Here is a 17,779-nt window from a genome sequence, read left to right on the forward strand (position 1 = left end):
ACCTGCTTTTGAGTGACACTAAATTTCTAAGTACTGACATTTATTTCTCAATGAGAACTGAAGAATTCAGGATAGTCAAAATGAATCATTAGGAATTAGACACATTTTCAAACTTCTTAATTTAAGAGATGCCAGGCTTTTAGTATCTTGCTTGCATTATTGAGAAGAATTATATCACCTAAGTCCAAATTTTTTACTGGGAAAAACAATTCTCTTTCAAGCTTTTTCTCATAATCCTTTTTACTACAATGCAACCTGTGAACTCCAGAGACGTTATTTTATCTTGAGAAATTGTGTGCATGTAAATCAAAACAGGTAGGAAAAAGAACAAGATGCCTAGTTATAAAAGTCACTTGTGTGTTGCTCTGTGCACACTCTGAGATGCTCAGTGGGATCCATGGCCAGAAGCATTAGCATCATCACAGAACTTGTCCAAATCACAGAATCTCAGACCTACTCACTCTGAACCTGCTTGTTTGTAAGATCCGAGGGTGGTAAGAGTGATTTATGTGCATAGTAAAGATTGAGCCACGACAGTAAAACAACTTGGTACACTGATATTAGAAACATCTGATTCTTAGGATTATCAATAATGAAATTAAGTTTGTCCAGTGACGAAGTTACTCTATCTACTTAAATGCTAGGAAATCGAGCTTGAAAGGCACTTTAAAACTATAATTTCCCCTAAACCTCCACCCTTAGAAGAAATAGGAAGAAGAAAATAAATCCTATTAGAGATCTGTTACAGCCTTAAACTATCTCTCCTCTCCACTCTACCTTCTCTTTTCTCTTCTTTTCTTTTTTTCTTTTTCTCTGTTTTGTTTTGTTTTGTTTTGGAGCCCAAGAAACCAATTTCAGGAAACTGAGTCAATTGCACTAGAAAACAGCTAGCTTTCTACCGAGTAGGCTTATTGAAGGCATTAACACTTTATTTCAAGAAAGAGATCCCACAATTATTTAGCTTTATTCCACAGAGAGAGAACAACTTTGTGCTATTTCTGAGCACATGGTATCTACACTGAACCAACTTTTCCAGGTAAATCTAAGAATGCAGTATTTAGGGACAAAAGAAACCAGTTGTTCTCCTCAGCATGAAAGCAGTAAATGGTCATCCAAATTACTCAAGAAAGTAATACTGAGTGTTTGTCTTCTTTTAAAGAGTGGATGATTACTTGAAGTTCTAGAGAATCAGAAATAGTTCAAACGGAGCTCCACAGGAAGTAGGAAATAAGGCTCATCATGTCCTACCCATGAGAGTCAGAACAGCTGTTCTTTAATTTGGGGGACTGGATGATGACTGTGACAAGTGAAAGTGCCTAAGATTTAACTGCATTGGAGTCTGAATATTTTCTATACCCAACTTGACAAAATGGGAGAAAGGAGATATTAACTACAGGGAAGAAGAGACTTGGAGACAGAGATATTTCCTCTGTCCTTTGTGTGTAACATTGATTCAGTAGTAGGAAATTAGTGTGTGTGTGTGTATGTATATGTGAAACAAGTGTCTAAAACATGCTCTCATCTGTTGATAGGCCATTAATCACAATGGGATTAAGCAAATCATCCCTCTAATATCCACAAGGATTCATCCACTGAGGCTGCCCTACCATCTGGCTGCCCTTCCTCTTCCTCATTTCTAGTCCTTCTTCAGTGCTAACCTTCAGGTAATCAAAAGAGTTTTCCTACAAGACTTCATTTAAAGTGAATACAATTAAAAATAGATTTTGAAGTTTTCAGAGGAAGCCGTATTACAATTCAAAATAGATTATCTTCATCCATGCTCAATTTTTCCACATTATCACTTAAAATGCAATTACATGATTTGTGCTGAGGGGTCTGAGTTTTTCTTGTAATCGTTCAAGAATGCACAGTAGATTAATTAAATTTGGGGGAAACCTATCCTTATCACCACTCAAAAGGAGATTAATATATTTTCTCTAATTTACAGAATTAGAGAACTTAATCGTGGATTTATGGATAAAGCACTCATGCTTCTGAAATAGAAGTGAATTATCGGCAGTCCAAGAACTCACAGCCGGTGATCTCCATTAATTGTCTCCCAGTACATATTTTAATCCTTTACTCTTAGCCAACATGGTAAGTTTTGTTAGCTCCATAATTGGTCATCTATTAAAGAGGTACTACTTACAGAGTAAAGTGCTTTTGTAATAGAAGACCTTTGTTCTGGGGAACCTCCTATCATCAGGAAGATAATATTAGTAAGTTTTAGAATTGCCTTTTAAAAATGATACTGTGTCCGAAATGTTGATTTTATATACAGATCAGATCTTTATACACAAAATAGAATGCTTGGTGGCTCAAAATTGGGATTGTAGGTGTAAATAACATGGCTGATTTTGGATAAGGAGTCAAAATACAGTATAAACAAGAGCTGGATGAAATATCACCAAATTATGAGTTCTCTACTCCTGTAGTTTTTCTTAGAATCACTGCAAGGTCATGCAGGCATCCTCTTTCAGGGGTCACGCATTGGAGGTTATGATGAATTGAGACTTGATAACCTGGTTTTATTTCCGTTTTAGCCATTGGCTAATTTTGCTGGTCAAATGATACTTCAGGGCATTAGTATTACCATCTTTAACTTGAAGGGATCGATTCCATCAGTTATTTGCAAGTTGAGCACCTGGACAAACAGCAACAGAATCTCCTGGGAATTTGTTAGAAATGCTATTTCCAAGGCCTTCTATCCTGACTACATTAGAAAGTCTGGATGTGGGCTTTAGCAATATGCCAGCCAAATGATTCTGATGTACTCATATTGGAGAGTGTTGGATTCTGTGATTTCAAAAGTTTTTCTAGCTGTGAATTAGTAAGTAGAATAACCTATTAAGTCAAAGATTTAATGAGTTAGGTCGAAGACTTTGTCTTTCTTAGCCCCAGAATCTAGAATGCTTCAATGAGTGGATGAGTGATTGGCGATATTCTCTCCATAATAAAGTAATCTGTTTTCCCCGGAAATCCCAATTACACCTATGACTATTTTATGGCAAAAGTCATCCTTTTATTATTGCTGCCTTGTTATTACTTTCACTTGTGTATATGTCTTTTCTAAAAAAAATTTTTAATGTTTATTTATTTTTGAGAGAGAGAGAGAGAGCACTAGCGGGGGAGGGGAAGAGAGAGGGGGAGACACAGAATCTGAAGCAGGCTCCAGGCTCTGAGCTGTCAGCACAGAGCCCAACGTGGGGCTTGAACCCATGAACTGCGAGATCATGACCTGAACTGAAATCGAACACTTAACTGACTGAGCCACCCATGCACCCTAATGTCTTATCTTTTCTATAAAGCAGGCACCATTCATAGCAGATTTTCCTTCCCATAGAGCAGTGGTTCTGGAATTTCACCAGGAATAAAAACTTATGGAGGGTGCATTAAAACACAGATTGTTGAGTCCCAACCTTAGAGTTTGTGATGGAGTAGGCCTGAGGTCGGACCTGCATTTTTAGGAAGGGAATGCTGAAGCTGCTGGTCTGGGGATCTCACTTTGAGAATCAGTGGCACAGAGCAAAGCCTACCGGGCACATGGATGACCTCTTGTGGAGCTAACAGAAAGCTGATAGTATTTGCTGGGAGTAAGGAATTAAATCAGTTAAGTTATACGGTATTTTCAAAATTTAACAAGAAGCCTAAAACAAGTATAAAGTAGATATACCTGTATGTTTATAATATTTACAATATTTAGATGTAACCTATTTTCCTAAATGAGAACACTTACTACTAACAGTCTTTGATAGACACAACATTGCATATCCTTCTTATTACTCTTTTTCTAAATGGCATATTTCTCCCACAGAGAAATATTTTTGGGTGGGAGGGGAATCAAACCATTTTACTGAGGGGTTTCGGGGGGGGGGGGCAAATGGCTGGTTGAACAATGAGATTTGAAGTCCTCAACCTGGCTCGGATCTCCCCAGCTTCACAGACACACACAAAGAAACAAAGAAACATCTTAAAAATCTTAAAGGGTAATAAATAAAATTATTTTTAGCATGTTATAATATGAAAATTCAATTTGCTTCTATTAGTTTGCATATTTCTAGATTCTCTCTCAAATGAATTACTCTTGAAAAGTTTTGAAACTATTGTTTAGAAAGCAATTCCATTCAGTATCGGTTATTCAAAAATAACTCCAAATAGACCTGAGTTTCAGCAAACTTCTTAGCCTTAGGAAGACACAGAGATGATTAGAAAAAATCCAGGCAAACATGACTGGGGTGAACTCTACTAAGTTTAATAATAAGAGTCTGCCATTCTGAAAAATAAAATTCCAGGTATTCAAATAAAAAGATAAAGTAATTTAAGAAACAAATGTCTAACATAAGAAAAATCCAGTATGTGATAATAGAAATTCAAATTTTTAGCTAGTGGTTATCTGTATTCTAGAATAATTTATCTGTTTTCAAATGATTCAGAGGTGGGTCCACTAAAAAGTAAGTTTCTTAATTTTACCTTAAATATGATTAAATTTATATATAGTTCGTTGATAATCATACCCACTGCATAAACCAAGGCATACCTGCATTTGGAAACAAATGCAAAGCAGGGCACAGGTTTATAACAAAATATACTAATTTCCCAAAAGTTCTGTCTGGAACTCTTTCGACTTTGCTCCTGACAACTTTACAGACAATTTGAGTCCCATTAACACTATAATAGCATTCTTATTCCAAGCTATAAGTTTTCAGGGTTAATGAATAAAAGAACAGGCCACACGTTTTCATTCTATAATATTTGTCCACAGTTGATGCAGAATTTTTAAGTATTCTACCTTTTCTGGTAATTGTAACCTATTTTTAGCGTTCTAGTCAAACTTACTTCCTTTCCCCTTGTGACTAATTCTTCCTTTCTTCCTTCCTTCCTCCTAACTTCCTTCCTCCCTTCCTCCCTTCCTTCCTTCCTTCCTTCCTTCCTTCCTTCCTTCCTTCCTTCCTTCCTTCCTCCCTCCCTCCCTTCCTCCCTCCCTTCCTCCCTTCCTTCCTTCCTTCCTTCAACTAATACTGAGTGTTGAATGCCAGCCTCTCTTCTAGGCAGTGGCGATAAAAGAATGAGTCTTCGCCTTTATAGACTTAACTTCTAGTGAAGGAAATCAATGAAATTTAGTATATAAACATATTACATGTGTTTAAGGCATAGATGGAATCTTATTCTTGGAACAGTGCTTATTTGGTGCTCCATATGTAATTGACTACATGAATGCATTCTTCATGGTTTACAGGTAGCGAAAATAAAATAACTACTTAAATATATATTTCACTTCATCATCTTATATAATAGTATTCTAACTATGTTTTCTGATAATTATTTTTTGAGACTCTACATTCAAGATCTATAATATCAGTTAAGAAACTTCATTCATGCGCACTACACATCATGAATTTAAATGTGCATTTTAATGTAATTTCTTTTCACGATTCAAAATGTAAAATATTATGGTTGAAATCCTAAGTAAATCCTCCTTCTATTACTTAGCAATCTTCCTGTTCTCAATCTGCAGATTCTACAAACACAGCATCAATCTCCACCTTCCTCCACCTTCTATTTCTGGAAACCACACACTTAATCTAAAGAAAGATGAAAGTTAATTAGAGTTATATTGCATATATTAACCATGGCATGAATCAGGGAGTTATATAAGAGAGTAAATTATGGTTGCTATAGGAACTATGATTTAGTATTTTGGGCAAAAGCTTTAGCTCTAATCAGGTCAACTATATTTTAAAGAATAATACCAAGAGAAAAATACTCTGAAAGATCAATTTTTAAAATAGCAAGCTTACAGATAGTTTATTTTTGTTCTAAAATGCATATAAAGAATAGCCAAGAAAATACCTGTTTCACAAATTGAATAAGGAAATGAAATTTCAGTGGCACTGGTATGGACAATAATCATAAAATTCCCTCACTCTCTCTACTATATTCCTTATTTGATTATTTTGATAGAATGTCCTACTGCTTAGTGAAGCCAGACTCTATACAAAGTTTGTATGCTGATAGTAGAAATGTAAAAATCAGGTTCCGGGTATGTAATACTTTAAACGACATTTGGAATTAATTGCAGACAACAAAATCTGTTCAGATTCTCTGGCAAATGAAAGACTGTGTGTTTAATAGTCAGAATGAGCCACACTTGGGAAGTAAGGGAAAAAAAAGAATTTGGATGGTCGGAAGATTTTTGTAATGTAAAAACTGGCATTTCTCACTGTTTAGCACTATGATATCATGCTGAAAATTTTTCATCATAGAGTTTTTAAATTGCATTTTAAAATGACTAAACAGAAATACTTTCTAGGAAGCCAACATTTTGTTTATTTATTTCTAGTGTGCTATTACTCTATACAGCATCCAAAATTGTTAACAGCAAAATGGCACTATAGTCCCACTGTGCATGCATTTTTGATGCTTCCCTATAGGCTAGTACAAATCAATTATGTTACTTGTAATTAAGAGGGCAAATATTTTGCCAAAACCACCACCGCCATGATAAATCCAAACAACTACTGTATGACTTTTGGGTAATTCCATCCATGCTTTTTTTTCTATTCATAAATGATACTTCTTTGAGGAAAAGGTTAAAAAGAAAAGTTGTTAGTAATTTGCTACAAAATGTAAACTAGAGAGCCTTCATGATAGTACTTTAATAATTACTACCTTTTTTTTTCAAACTGTAGTCAAATGGTAATTAATCAAAGAAAAGGGAGAATTTCCTTTCCATGGAAAGCATCACATTGGAAAATCATTCTAAGCTATAAAAGGTAAACACAAATAATGACATTGCAAAAAGATCCTATACAATTAATTTATGTGTTTAAATTTATGAACACATATATTTTCTTGGCTACTGGCTATAATGATTCATAACTGAATATTTCTATCATTATAAACTTTTTAATTAGACAGAAAACATAACACTCCCCAAAGCCAATAAAAGCTAGAGATAAGAAAAAAAAAATGTTGCAGAGCAGCACAGATGATTATAAAAGAGGAAAACCAAGTATAAGAAAAACAGGAAATTTAGATAAACCAAATCTGTTCTCTCTATCTAAATTGTGATCACATTGCCAATTAAATCTGATGTTTCCATTTTCAACTTAATACAAAGATACTACAGAGAATGAAGGATTTCTGTTAACACCATTTGTTCTAATACAAGATTATTCCTAAATTTGGGAAGCAAGTTTGTAAAGCATCCAAATCACTCATCCACTCTCACCAAACAGTACTTTATTGTACACAATTATTTCATTTACTGCCTACCTTTCTTACAGAGCCCCTTCTGGCTGCTTGGAGCCTTTTGATGGGCTTGGAGATTGTTCTCGCTCAGTGACAAAACTGTTATGTCTCCTACTTACTAGGAATGTTAGGTTTCCAAGTGTGTCCGCTATGAAATGGAGAATCACAGTTGTCCCACCAGGTAGGGTGTCTAATTGGCTGGCTGCTTAAAGTTTTTAGGGGTATATTGCACAGGTTTGAAAATACCTATTTCATTTAAAACTTAAGAACGAAAACAACCATGTCTGGTTCAGAGTTAATCAAATATCCGTGGTCAGTGAGTTAATTCCACATTAATGAACTTGCTGACAGGATACTTAACGCTGTGTTTCAGAGTTTGGCAGCCAAAGCATATGTGCTGGCTTGAGACTCCAGATTCCAGAGGCACTTCATTACAAAGCAATCACCACTGCCTTTGCTGTCTCCTTCCTGACAGCCCGGCTAAGGGGTTTGGACACAAGTAGGTGTGTGCAGTTAACCAGCAGGAGTCCACCCTGGACACACGGTCATTTATTCTGAAGGTAGCTAAGAAAAAGGAAGGAAGGAAAGGGAGGGGGGGAGGGAGGAATAATAAGGCAAAATAAAGAGGGACAGGATGCATAAAACACATCCTTTCTCCCCCAAAGTGAGGAGTCCAGATGTTGAATAGGGGCCTGGATAAACAGGGAAGAGATTGTGAGGTGAAGTGGAGGAAGCTGAGTAAGGCTGAAAACCTCCCAGATGTCTCCTGATGGAGGTTTAAGGGACCCCAAACAAAACTAAAACACTGTTGCCCTTGATCTCCCTTTCAGGATTCCTCCTATACATCCAGGTTCCTCTACTTAGTTGTCAGCATGCCCTGAGGTGCTCTCTGACCATCCAAGTTTATCACCCCATCCAGAGCAAACCTTCCTTCCAGGTAAGTAAAATGCCCAATAAATCTTAATCCCTGAATACTGTGTTTGTCTCTTTCATATGGGTTTAATGAGCTGATCAAAGTGATTATTCCCCCCCCCCTTTTTTTTTAATCTTGGATTTCACAATAGTTTCTTGGAGTAAGGAAAGTCTTCTAAGTTTACTATAGGTCCAACCTTTCTCTCCTCTGATTTATGCCTGCCTCCTCCATTTTTACGTGGACAAGTCCAGAGCAATGGTTCTCAACCAGGGGCTTTTATGCCCCTGGCCCCAACGAATGATTTGGCAATGTTTGCAGATTATTTTTGATTGTCACAGCTGGGTTGCGGGGGTTATACTGGCATCTAGTGGGTAGAGGCCGGGATGCTGCTAAACATTCTAACATGCACAGGACAGCAGCCCTCCACAGAAAGAGTTATCGAGCCCAAAGCGTTAATGGTCCTGAGGTTGAGAAACCCTGAGTTAGAGTCAAATTTATTACAGTAGCATTACCACGCCATCCCATAGACTTCTTCACCCTTGGCTAGTAGCAGAACTAAGCCTCACTAAATCCTGAGTCACAATGAATCAGAAATTTGAACAGGAGGAAATGCTCTGTACTGGAGGCAGGCAGGAGTGCGGGTGTGATGTGGAACACTTCCATATCAGCCTGCCCTGCGGTTGATTCCCCTCTCAGCTCCATCACACTCTCCTGCCTTAACGTCAAGGGTACCAAACCACCTGCTGAAGGCTACCAAAACGACTGAGGAAAATATTTTATCACCCTTCCCACTATTTATGCTTCCTCAATAATAAAATAAGTGCTGGTTTATACAAAAATGTAGGAAAAAGTCTTGTTCTTTGGGTTAGGCTTTCGTTTATTGTTGTCCCTGCCTTTCAAGGTAAAAGATTCCCTTTAAATAAGAGAATGCATTTGGGTTCTCATCTTTTGACCTCTGCCCAACAGTGACAAAGAAGAGATAGTCTGGAAATATTTTTAGGCAGTCCCAAGTACTTTAAAATGAGCATTCCCATGACTGAGTGCATTTTTTAAAAAACTTCCTTCATTAGTTTTTAAAACGAAACACAGGTTCTATACTCAAACCTGAAGGTAATGTCTGTTTAGTGGGCAGTTTTTTCTAACTAGTTGGATCTGTTTCAGTCTGGACTACATAGTGTGAAAAAGACTTCTCTCTTTACACTATTACACAGAAAACACATTTATATAGTCATTAGGTAATCAGTTCTTAGATTTTTTTATATCAATTAATACAGATTACATTTGTGACAGAGAAAACCATTTGCACGAATCACATGTGGATGAATGGAATGGTATACACAAAGAAAAACAGCAAGTACTATGATGAAGTAAAGCTAAGATAGCCAAATTCAGAGTAAAGAACTCCAAACTCAAGCCTTTTTCTACTAGAGGATAGATGATGTTGAAATCAAACTTAGAAATATACTTCTGCAGTTCCCTTACCCGCTTATAATGGATGTAGAATGAAAAACTGTCTAAAATATATTTTAAAACAGATTTTGTTGACATGTATGTTCATATAGAATTATGCTAGTACAGATTTCCTTGGAGGCTCTTTTCTTGAATGAGATATAATTCAATATAAGGTTAGTCTTTGAAGAGAATGTTTAAAAATATTATATTAAAATGTATAATATTAAGGAACATTAAAATATTCTGAGTTCATGACTAAAACCAAATTTTGAAACTTTTTACAAATGGTCAGATGTAAAATATTAAGACCTTTGCTTTAGCTATAAAACTATAAGTAATAAATTTGCATCTCGTAAGTGGTCCTATAATCAGATTAAAAAAATACGCAGTGAAGTACCTTCAGATGAACTATTCTGCTCTCTGTAATTCTCTAAATTTCCACATTTGAAAAAGTATCTTGTTAATTCAGGAGATAGTCTACATAAAACAGTCACTAGAAATCATCTTGCAAACTGCAGGAGGTTAATAGTTACAACTCCCTTCAATTTATATGATTTTACAATAATTGCTATTATTGTCACCTCTTACAGCTTGTTGCCCAACACTTCCTTCTCAGAGTTGATTGCCTTCTTCCAATAAGTACCAAAGACGTGAGAACAAGAGCTTTTGTAGAAAATCACTATACGCTTAGCAAACTTAAAGCATCAGCTTAATTCTTTGGCACACATTTTTAGATTATCTCCTACAAAAGAGATACCCTACCCTGAATCTTCTTCTCATGAAGAACACCAAAAGACTGTGTGCCAACAATTTCTTCTTTCTGTAAAGAAAATAATTTCAATTGTATTTTCTGTTTTTGTGTGCTCATTTTTTTTTTTGACAAACAGTAACAACGAATCTCATGTCTTTTGTTCCATTTTTCTTTCTTCCCTTTGACATGAAAATATGGAAGCAAACTGATCTCCTATTTCTAAATGTTCAAATTTAGCTAACCTCAAAACGGAAGTTGGAAACGATGCACAAAATTACAGAGTTCCACATGCAACAAAACAACTATTAGTTACTCAAACCTCATGGGATTCATTTTTATTTGCAATATCCATATATCCTTTAAAGGAAAGTTCCAATTCTCAACAAATTTGCCTATTCTCTTGCCTGCCAGACAGACTCACAGTATTATATTATAATTGATGGCATGTGGAGCTGAACTTTTGCATATACTCCTATTGTTTAATATATGCTATTTTCACAGCTGGCCGTGATAAAAGGACTATGTTGCTCTTTTGCCTGGCTCCCTCCTATTTAAGCATTAGTCCTTACACCACAGCTAATGGTATGTGCTCAATAAATACTTGTTGAATAATGAATAAATCAGTTGCAGCTATGTTTACAAACTTCCACTGCAAAGATATTTTTAACAATCAAGAAATAATCTCAGGCCTTTTTTGGTCACCGGTATTCTGAAGGCATCACTCATCTTTCTTTTTTCTGTTAAAAAAAGCAATGTTTTTGTGACATTTGCGCCATTGCCACAAATAAACCAACTAAACATATTCAAACCCCTGATAAACATAGCCACATATAATTTTGTCAGATGATTTACTTCAAAAATGTGAGTTTAGTCAGTGGGACGAGAAAGCACATACTTTCTATTCTCCGATTCTGAGAAAATATTTCCTCAAAGGTGTCTGTTTAAAACGAAAGGAAGTCTACAAATAACTGCCCCCTCCGATTTACAAACCAGATTAACAGGTCACGGTTCCAAAAGATTAGGATGCATAAGAAAACAAGATGCATGGCAGTTTATGGTATATGCTGTCCCAGAATGAATAACTGCAACTGTAGGACAATGAACCAACAGATTCCTGGAAAGTCCATCTAAGAAACTGAGTGCACGTATTTACGTACAAGCATACAGACACATGCATGTGCTCACCACGACACGAAGACTTAAATTCTCTAGTTTTTCTTTCACTTTTTCTTTTTAGAATCCTTGCTAGGATATGTGGAAAGTTAAAAGCCTTGGTTTTTAATCTTGAAACAAAGAGACAACAAATACTAAGAAATTCTTTTCAGTATTTTCGAGGGGAAGAAAAGTTGATTCTGATTACTGAGGCCACGCCCCTATTCTTATTACCTTCTCGTTTTAGTCAACTTCTGAGGTTAGCACTGAAAACCACAGCCAAACTGTTTACGTAATAGCATGAAAATGGTCACACACTCTATCTGCATTGTGGTTATACCATTCCACACTCCACAGTTTAACAGTCTGAGTGTAAATGGTCTATGCCCTCTTCAGCTGTAAGTTTCAGTCAAGATTATTCTGTGACTTTATGGTAGGCAGCACTCTAAAATGTATGACCTGGGTCTCTGTCCCTAAATGTCTACATGGCTCTTGATGTAGCACTCATTTGGAATTTGGACTAGTTTATTGGTTTTCAAAGTGTGGTCCCTGGAACAGCAATATTAGCATCACCTAGAAACTTGTTAGAAATGAAAATTATGAGATTATATTGAAACATACTAAATAAGAAACTAGAAGAAAGACCCAACAATACCTGTTTTAACCTCCGGGTGATTCTGATATGCAGTCAAGTTTAAAAACCTCTGGACTGGATGGATAGTCCTGAAGCCTTCTCAAACCATCATAATCCATTGTTATTAAATATATTTTCTGGAACTAGTACCATGTTCAATCAAATGCACTCAATTATTCCTAGCATTCTGAGTAAAATAGTGTAATAAAAAATACCACATTCTACTAGTAGTATTTAAAAATTTGCTACATTTTCACAAGGACATTTGTATTAGCAAGTTTTTCCCAATTAACTGACAGTGGTGATCTCTAAATTAAGTCTTTGTTTATTTTATAAGTACATGGTTCATTCCAGATATTGTAAAAATGAATACACACTTTGTGATAGTGGAGGTCCAGGCATTTTGCAACTATTTCTCAAGACCAGCTGCTACAAGCAGTGTTCTCTCACTTTCCCATCCTACTGGGAGGAATACTGAACTATAACTCAAAAGGCACACTAATATGTTGGTGAAAACACTTTTGAAACTACCAGAAAAGGCCAAAAAAATGAAGCATTTTAGGGTCCCCTCCTACAGAAAGGTTAAAAGTGCACAGTCTCACAGATTTAAAGAATTCTAACCCCAAAGTGATCTGATCCTAAAACGTTGATTCAATGAAGTCTATTTCTACAGTTAACAACATGGAAAATTGTTTTACTTAGGAACCGTAACTCCCAAACATGACAATGTTAGACTTCTGATGATACCTTCAACTTTTCTAAGACTATTACCAAGGAAGGACAAAAATAATACTTTGAAATGACATAAAGCTTGGATGACAGGGACCAAAAGGAAAAGCTGTTAAAAAGCAGCAGGGGTCAAGTTTAAAAAGTTAACTTTTGCTCTCCAAGATAAAGGTTCCTTTCTCACCCAGTTTCTCTTGGGCAGGTGATGGCCTCACAGCAAGCTCCCTCATTTCCTTGAACACTCTCAAGGCTGCCCAACTTTTCCATGGAAACAAATGCTCTTATCTTTTCACACCATACTACTACAAGGGGTTCTTGGTAGCCAAATAAACCGACATATTCTTTAAAACAATGCCCCCAATGTCTCCCGATTTTGTCAAGAAAATAATGGAAGAAGCTACAAAACTCAGAACTACTACTTTTCTGCTCCAGGCACACACAAAATTGCTTTCCTTGAGAATCCAAAAAGCATTTATTTTACAGTACTCAGTAAAAGCATATTAAAATCTTCTGCCCTGGCATCTTAGACCTATAAAGAATTTAGTCATGCAAGTGACTAAATCCTGTGTGAAGATGATTAATGCACCCAGCAAGCTAATTCATTCCCCAACTTCCATGTTCAAATATTCCCTTTCAGGACTATATACGTGTCTTAAGTTAGTTAGATAGCTGGCAGCACTTTATGTCAAAAGGCTTCTAAACAACAAAACAAAACAAAACAAAAAGAAACAGTCACCAAATGCCTTTAAAAAAAATTCCTTCACATAGTATTTGGTATATGTCTTCAGAAATCTCAACACTTTAGACCTACTGAAGAACTAAATTTACTCAAATGCGAGACTTAATATTTGCAATACATAAATTTGAGTTGTTTCCCTTTTCTATTTACAGTATACATACTGCCTTCCAACTGAGTCTGATTCTAAACTTATGGGAGATCATAAGAATGAAAAAAAAAAAAAATGGCCATAGGACCATCACAGGCAAACTCTCTATTCCTCTTCCACTCTGGAAGAGTGAGTGAGAGGTCACCTGGTCAAAGGACACATTTTAAGGCAAGATGTTAGTACAGCTTTATAAATGCCTGTGGCCTGGAACTTCTTTTGGCTTCCCCAACAGTATAAATCTGTCAAAAGACCCTTCAGAAGACTTCAGCTACACTTCACACAGCAAAGATGTATAATGTGCTCTTGATATATAGTTCTATATCTTTTATTCTTTAGAGGTTATATTAGTAAAGCGACCTTTAAGTAAAACAAAAATCGAGTCAGAAACTCACACTGCCTCCTACTGTTAGAAAATGTCACCAGGTCTAAATGGTACACAAATTGCAGTTTAATGAGTAAGGGGTTTGTCTTAGTTTTTCTTTCTCTTCTTTTTTAATCTAATGATCTATTTTCAAATCAAAACCTTAAGTGTTGAGATACTGTCTACAACCCATACAAATGTACTGCAGAAAACACTACTGGGTGCGACTTCAGAATGGGAAGTCCTCTTCCTCAAACGTGTTTTTGACTTGGTATGTGATGTAATCAAACAAAACATTAAAGAAGAAGAAAAAAGGAGAAAAAGGAAAGAAAAGTTAAAAGTGCTAAAGAAGAAAAGGAGAAGAAAGAAAAGTTAAAAGCGCTACCCTGCATGGTCAGGTGGATGGTGACTTCACCAAATCTAAGGCAGTATTAGCAGCCGGTTTCTCCCCTTCCCTACCGTAGTGAGGTAAACTGCACCATGTCAGCAGAACAGACGCAATATCCTGCTTATATTATAGTAAATGGTAATGGCCATACCCCCAGGGCTTCCTAGACCTTTATGATTTTTTCCATATTTAAGGAGTTGGGAATAATGTCACCCAACTTGTCACTGAGATACTTCCGTGGGGTTGGGGTGGGGGGGGACATCATGCACCTGCCCCTATCCACCTCGGCCACGATCCTCTATTAAATCACTGAATGTGAAACACAAAAACACAAACAATAGTTTTGGGTTTGTTTCTTTAGAAATGACATTTGTATTAAAAGTCTTAAAACGAAGAGACAATGATTAAACGCCGTGTCTGGAATTAAAAATTACAATTACTTGGAATTTTCTTGGTACATCACAACAGTAAATTTTGCTCTTTGCTTCTGGAGGAACACTCTAGAACAGATAACCAAAAAAATTTTTTTTAAAATAATATAAAAGGGGAGCTAAATACCTGAACATTTGAACAAAATGAAGCAAAATTAAAACAAACAAAAAAAAAAAAAAAGGAAAGAAAAAAAAAAACATTGCAAGACATGGAAATTACATTTTAAAGTCTGGAAATACTAAAATTCACCAAACAACAGGCCCTATTGTCCTGGCTCCTTCAGGAAGATTACAGAAAGGAAACTGGGAAGTGGTTTGGGGAATAGCAGATTCTGGGACATGGTGGGGAGTTCACAGGTTGGCACCGGCTGGAACAGCTGAGTTTTGAAGGCACTCTGCAGACACAGGGGTGCTGGGGGCCCTGAATCACATTTTTGAAGTCTTTGTACTGTATTTTAAAGAGCTAGTCATCAAAACCTGTCACTGCCAACCAAAAAGAACAAAAGGCTAAACTTAAACACACACACACACACACACACACACACACACACACAATAGTACACACAAAAAATGTGCAGATCTGTAACATTTTTTTTCACAGCTGATTAAAAAAAAAATACTACCGTTCTCCCCCAGACTCCCCTTTGATACAGTAGGTAAACAAAATAGATTTTTTTTTTCCACAAATATCAGCAGACACTTTCTGGCACCCCACACTGTATTGGCATCAGTGTTTACAGTCCCAGTTCAGATGTGCATACTTCAGATTGGATACACCGTAACAAGAATCCAACTTTGCATAGACATCCTTAGAATCACAATCAGTCACAGGGTTGCCCTTCCAAGCTGGCAGAAAAGGAACCCGATCTTAATTTCCAGCTACTCCTGGAAAACAAGGAAAAAAACAAAAGTTTCTTCCCTTCCTCCTGCTCCTTCATTTGGTTCTCCCGGACTTCCTTCCATGTATTTAAAACTTGGAACTAGAAAAGGGCTGTTGGAAGAAAAAAAAAAAAAAAATCCCCCCTCCCTTTCCACCTTCTCCCCGTCCTCTTCCTCCCCACCCCATTTTTTTTCCAGGCTGAAACTTTCGCTTGCCGGTGTCAAGCTGCCAATAACACAGAGCCCTAACGGCTATTTAAACGGGGGAAATATGCGTCAACCAAAATCAATGAGAAACGTACATGCTGCCAAGAGCCACATTTCCACCGGGTCTCGGATGGTGAGGACGGGACACCCCTTCGGACACAGGGCGGAGGCAGGGGACGCCGGCCGTAGAGGCCAGCCGGGCTCCCGGGACACCCCGGCCAATGCAAAGTCGTCTCCAATCTCAAAGCAAGAAGAGGAATCACATTTAGAGTCGGGTGCGTTTGGCTTTTGTGCGCAGAGCGCGGCCGGCGCGCGGCAGCCGCGGGCGCCTCAGAGGATCACGCAGGCCGAGCAGCAGCCCTCGTCGCCGTTGGGCTGCGCCGCGTAGTTCATCTGCCGCACGATCTCGGCGAACAGCTCGTCCACAGAGGCTTTGTTTTTGGCCGACGTCTCCATGAAGGGGCAGCTCCACTCCTCGGCCAGGGCCTTGCCCTCGCCGTACGAGACCTCTCGCTCGCCCTCCAGGTCCACCTTGTTGCCCACTAGGATCATGGGCACACGCTCGTACCGCTTCACGCGGATGATCTGGTCCCGCATGGGCTTGATGTCCTGGAAGCTCTGCTGGTTGACGAGGCTGTAGACGAGGATGAAGCCCTGGCCGTTCTTGATGTACAGGTCCCGCATGGACGCGAACTGCTCCGTGCCCGCCGTGTCCAGGATCTCCAGCACCGACGGCGACGAGTCCACCTCAATCTCCTTGCGGTAGAAATCCTCGATGGTGGGGTCGTACTTCTCGATGAAGGAGCCCGTCACGAACTGCACGGTGAGCGCGGACTTGCCCACGCCGCCCGAGCCCAGCACCACCACTTTGTACTCTCTCATGGCTCCGTCGGCGCTCTCGCCGCGCCTGCCGCGGCCCCGTCGGGGCTGCGCGCGGGGGAAAGGCTGGGCTCGGCTGCCGGACTTCTCCTCTTCCTCGGCTCTGCAGGAAAAAGCTACGAGAGCGTGGCTTGGGAGCGCCAGGCTCAGAATTCACCAAACGGGGGGCCGGGAGCCGGCCGGCGAAGGCGGCGGCGCGTCCCTGGGGCGCGGGTCCGGGGCCCCGCAGCAGCCCGCGGCGGCAGCGGCAGCCTTGGCGGCGGACCGGGAGGACAATGCCGGCAGCCCGTGCGAGGCGATGGTTGCAGTTCCTCGCCGCGGCCGCCCGGGAGGGCCAAGAGGCGGTGGCGGCGGGCTGCGGAGGTGGCTGCTAATTGCGCGCCGGGCCGGGACGCGCGTGGCATGAGTCCCCGTAGAGCGTGCACCCACCGCCGCGGCCCATCGCGCTCTCTCCCGCAGCCTCCGCGGGGCGAGGGCTTCCTACTCGCCGCGCGCAGCCCGGCCCTCCCCGCCCCGGCGAGCATGCCCAGTGCGCCGGCGGCCGCGCCAGCCGGATCCGCCTCTCCGGGTTTTCCTGCGGGCCCGGCGGAGGCGGAGTTGTGGGTGGGGCTAGCGATTTGAGTCTGCCGGAGCGGACGGAGAGGCTCCGGTCCAGGAGCTGGCTGAGAGATGTGTGGGAGTGTGTAGGTGATGCGGGGTGAGGTGCTGGGAAGGCTCAGGTGAGAAGACGAAAGTGTGGGAGGCTAGGGGTGCATAAGGGCGGCGCGAGAGGCGTGTGGGCGCGGTGGGCCGCCTCGGGAATGGGGTGCGCTGTGCTCTTGCCCACTCCCGTTATCAAAAGCTCATGGACTGCGCTCTCTGAGGCCCC

The 17,779-nt window shown here is 39.5% G+C and overlaps 1 protein-coding gene and 1 long non-coding RNA gene across 2 annotated transcripts; one reads left to right on the plus strand and one right to left on the minus strand.

The window, feature by feature from the left end:
- The first annotated feature begins 1,539 nt into the window (after positions 1-1,539).
- On the plus strand, positions 1,540-8,387 carry LOC128777302 (uncharacterized). The gene is made up of 4 exons (XR_008422553.1): positions 1,540-1,664; positions 1,949-2,097; positions 7,625-7,811; positions 8,082-8,387. It is a non-coding gene; the product is annotated as an uncharacterized LOC128777302 (long non-coding RNA).
- Positions 8,388-9,367: 980 nt separating this feature from the next.
- Positions 9,368-17,364, minus strand: RAP2B (RAP2B, member of RAS oncogene family). Its single transcript, XM_019439982.2, has one exon. The coding sequence runs from the start codon at positions 16,912-16,914 to the stop codon at positions 16,363-16,365; it is 552 nt and encodes a 183-aa protein (XP_019295527.1). The 5' UTR covers positions 16,915-17,364; the 3' UTR covers positions 9,368-16,362.
- Positions 17,365-17,779: the final 415 nt, after the last annotated feature.

This window comes from Panthera pardus, unplaced genomic scaffold (genome assembly GCF_024362965.1).
Source record: "Panthera pardus isolate Hobbes unplaced genomic scaffold, ASM2436296v1 HiC_scaffold_16, whole genome shotgun sequence".
Classification (NCBI taxonomy): Eukaryota; Metazoa; Chordata; class Mammalia; order Carnivora; family Felidae; genus Panthera; species Panthera pardus.

Coding starts and splice junctions, on each gene's coding strand:
- RAP2B (XM_019439982.2), bottom strand. CDS start 16,914: ATGAGAGAGTACAAAGTGGTGGTGCTGGGCTCGGGCGGCGTGGGCAAG.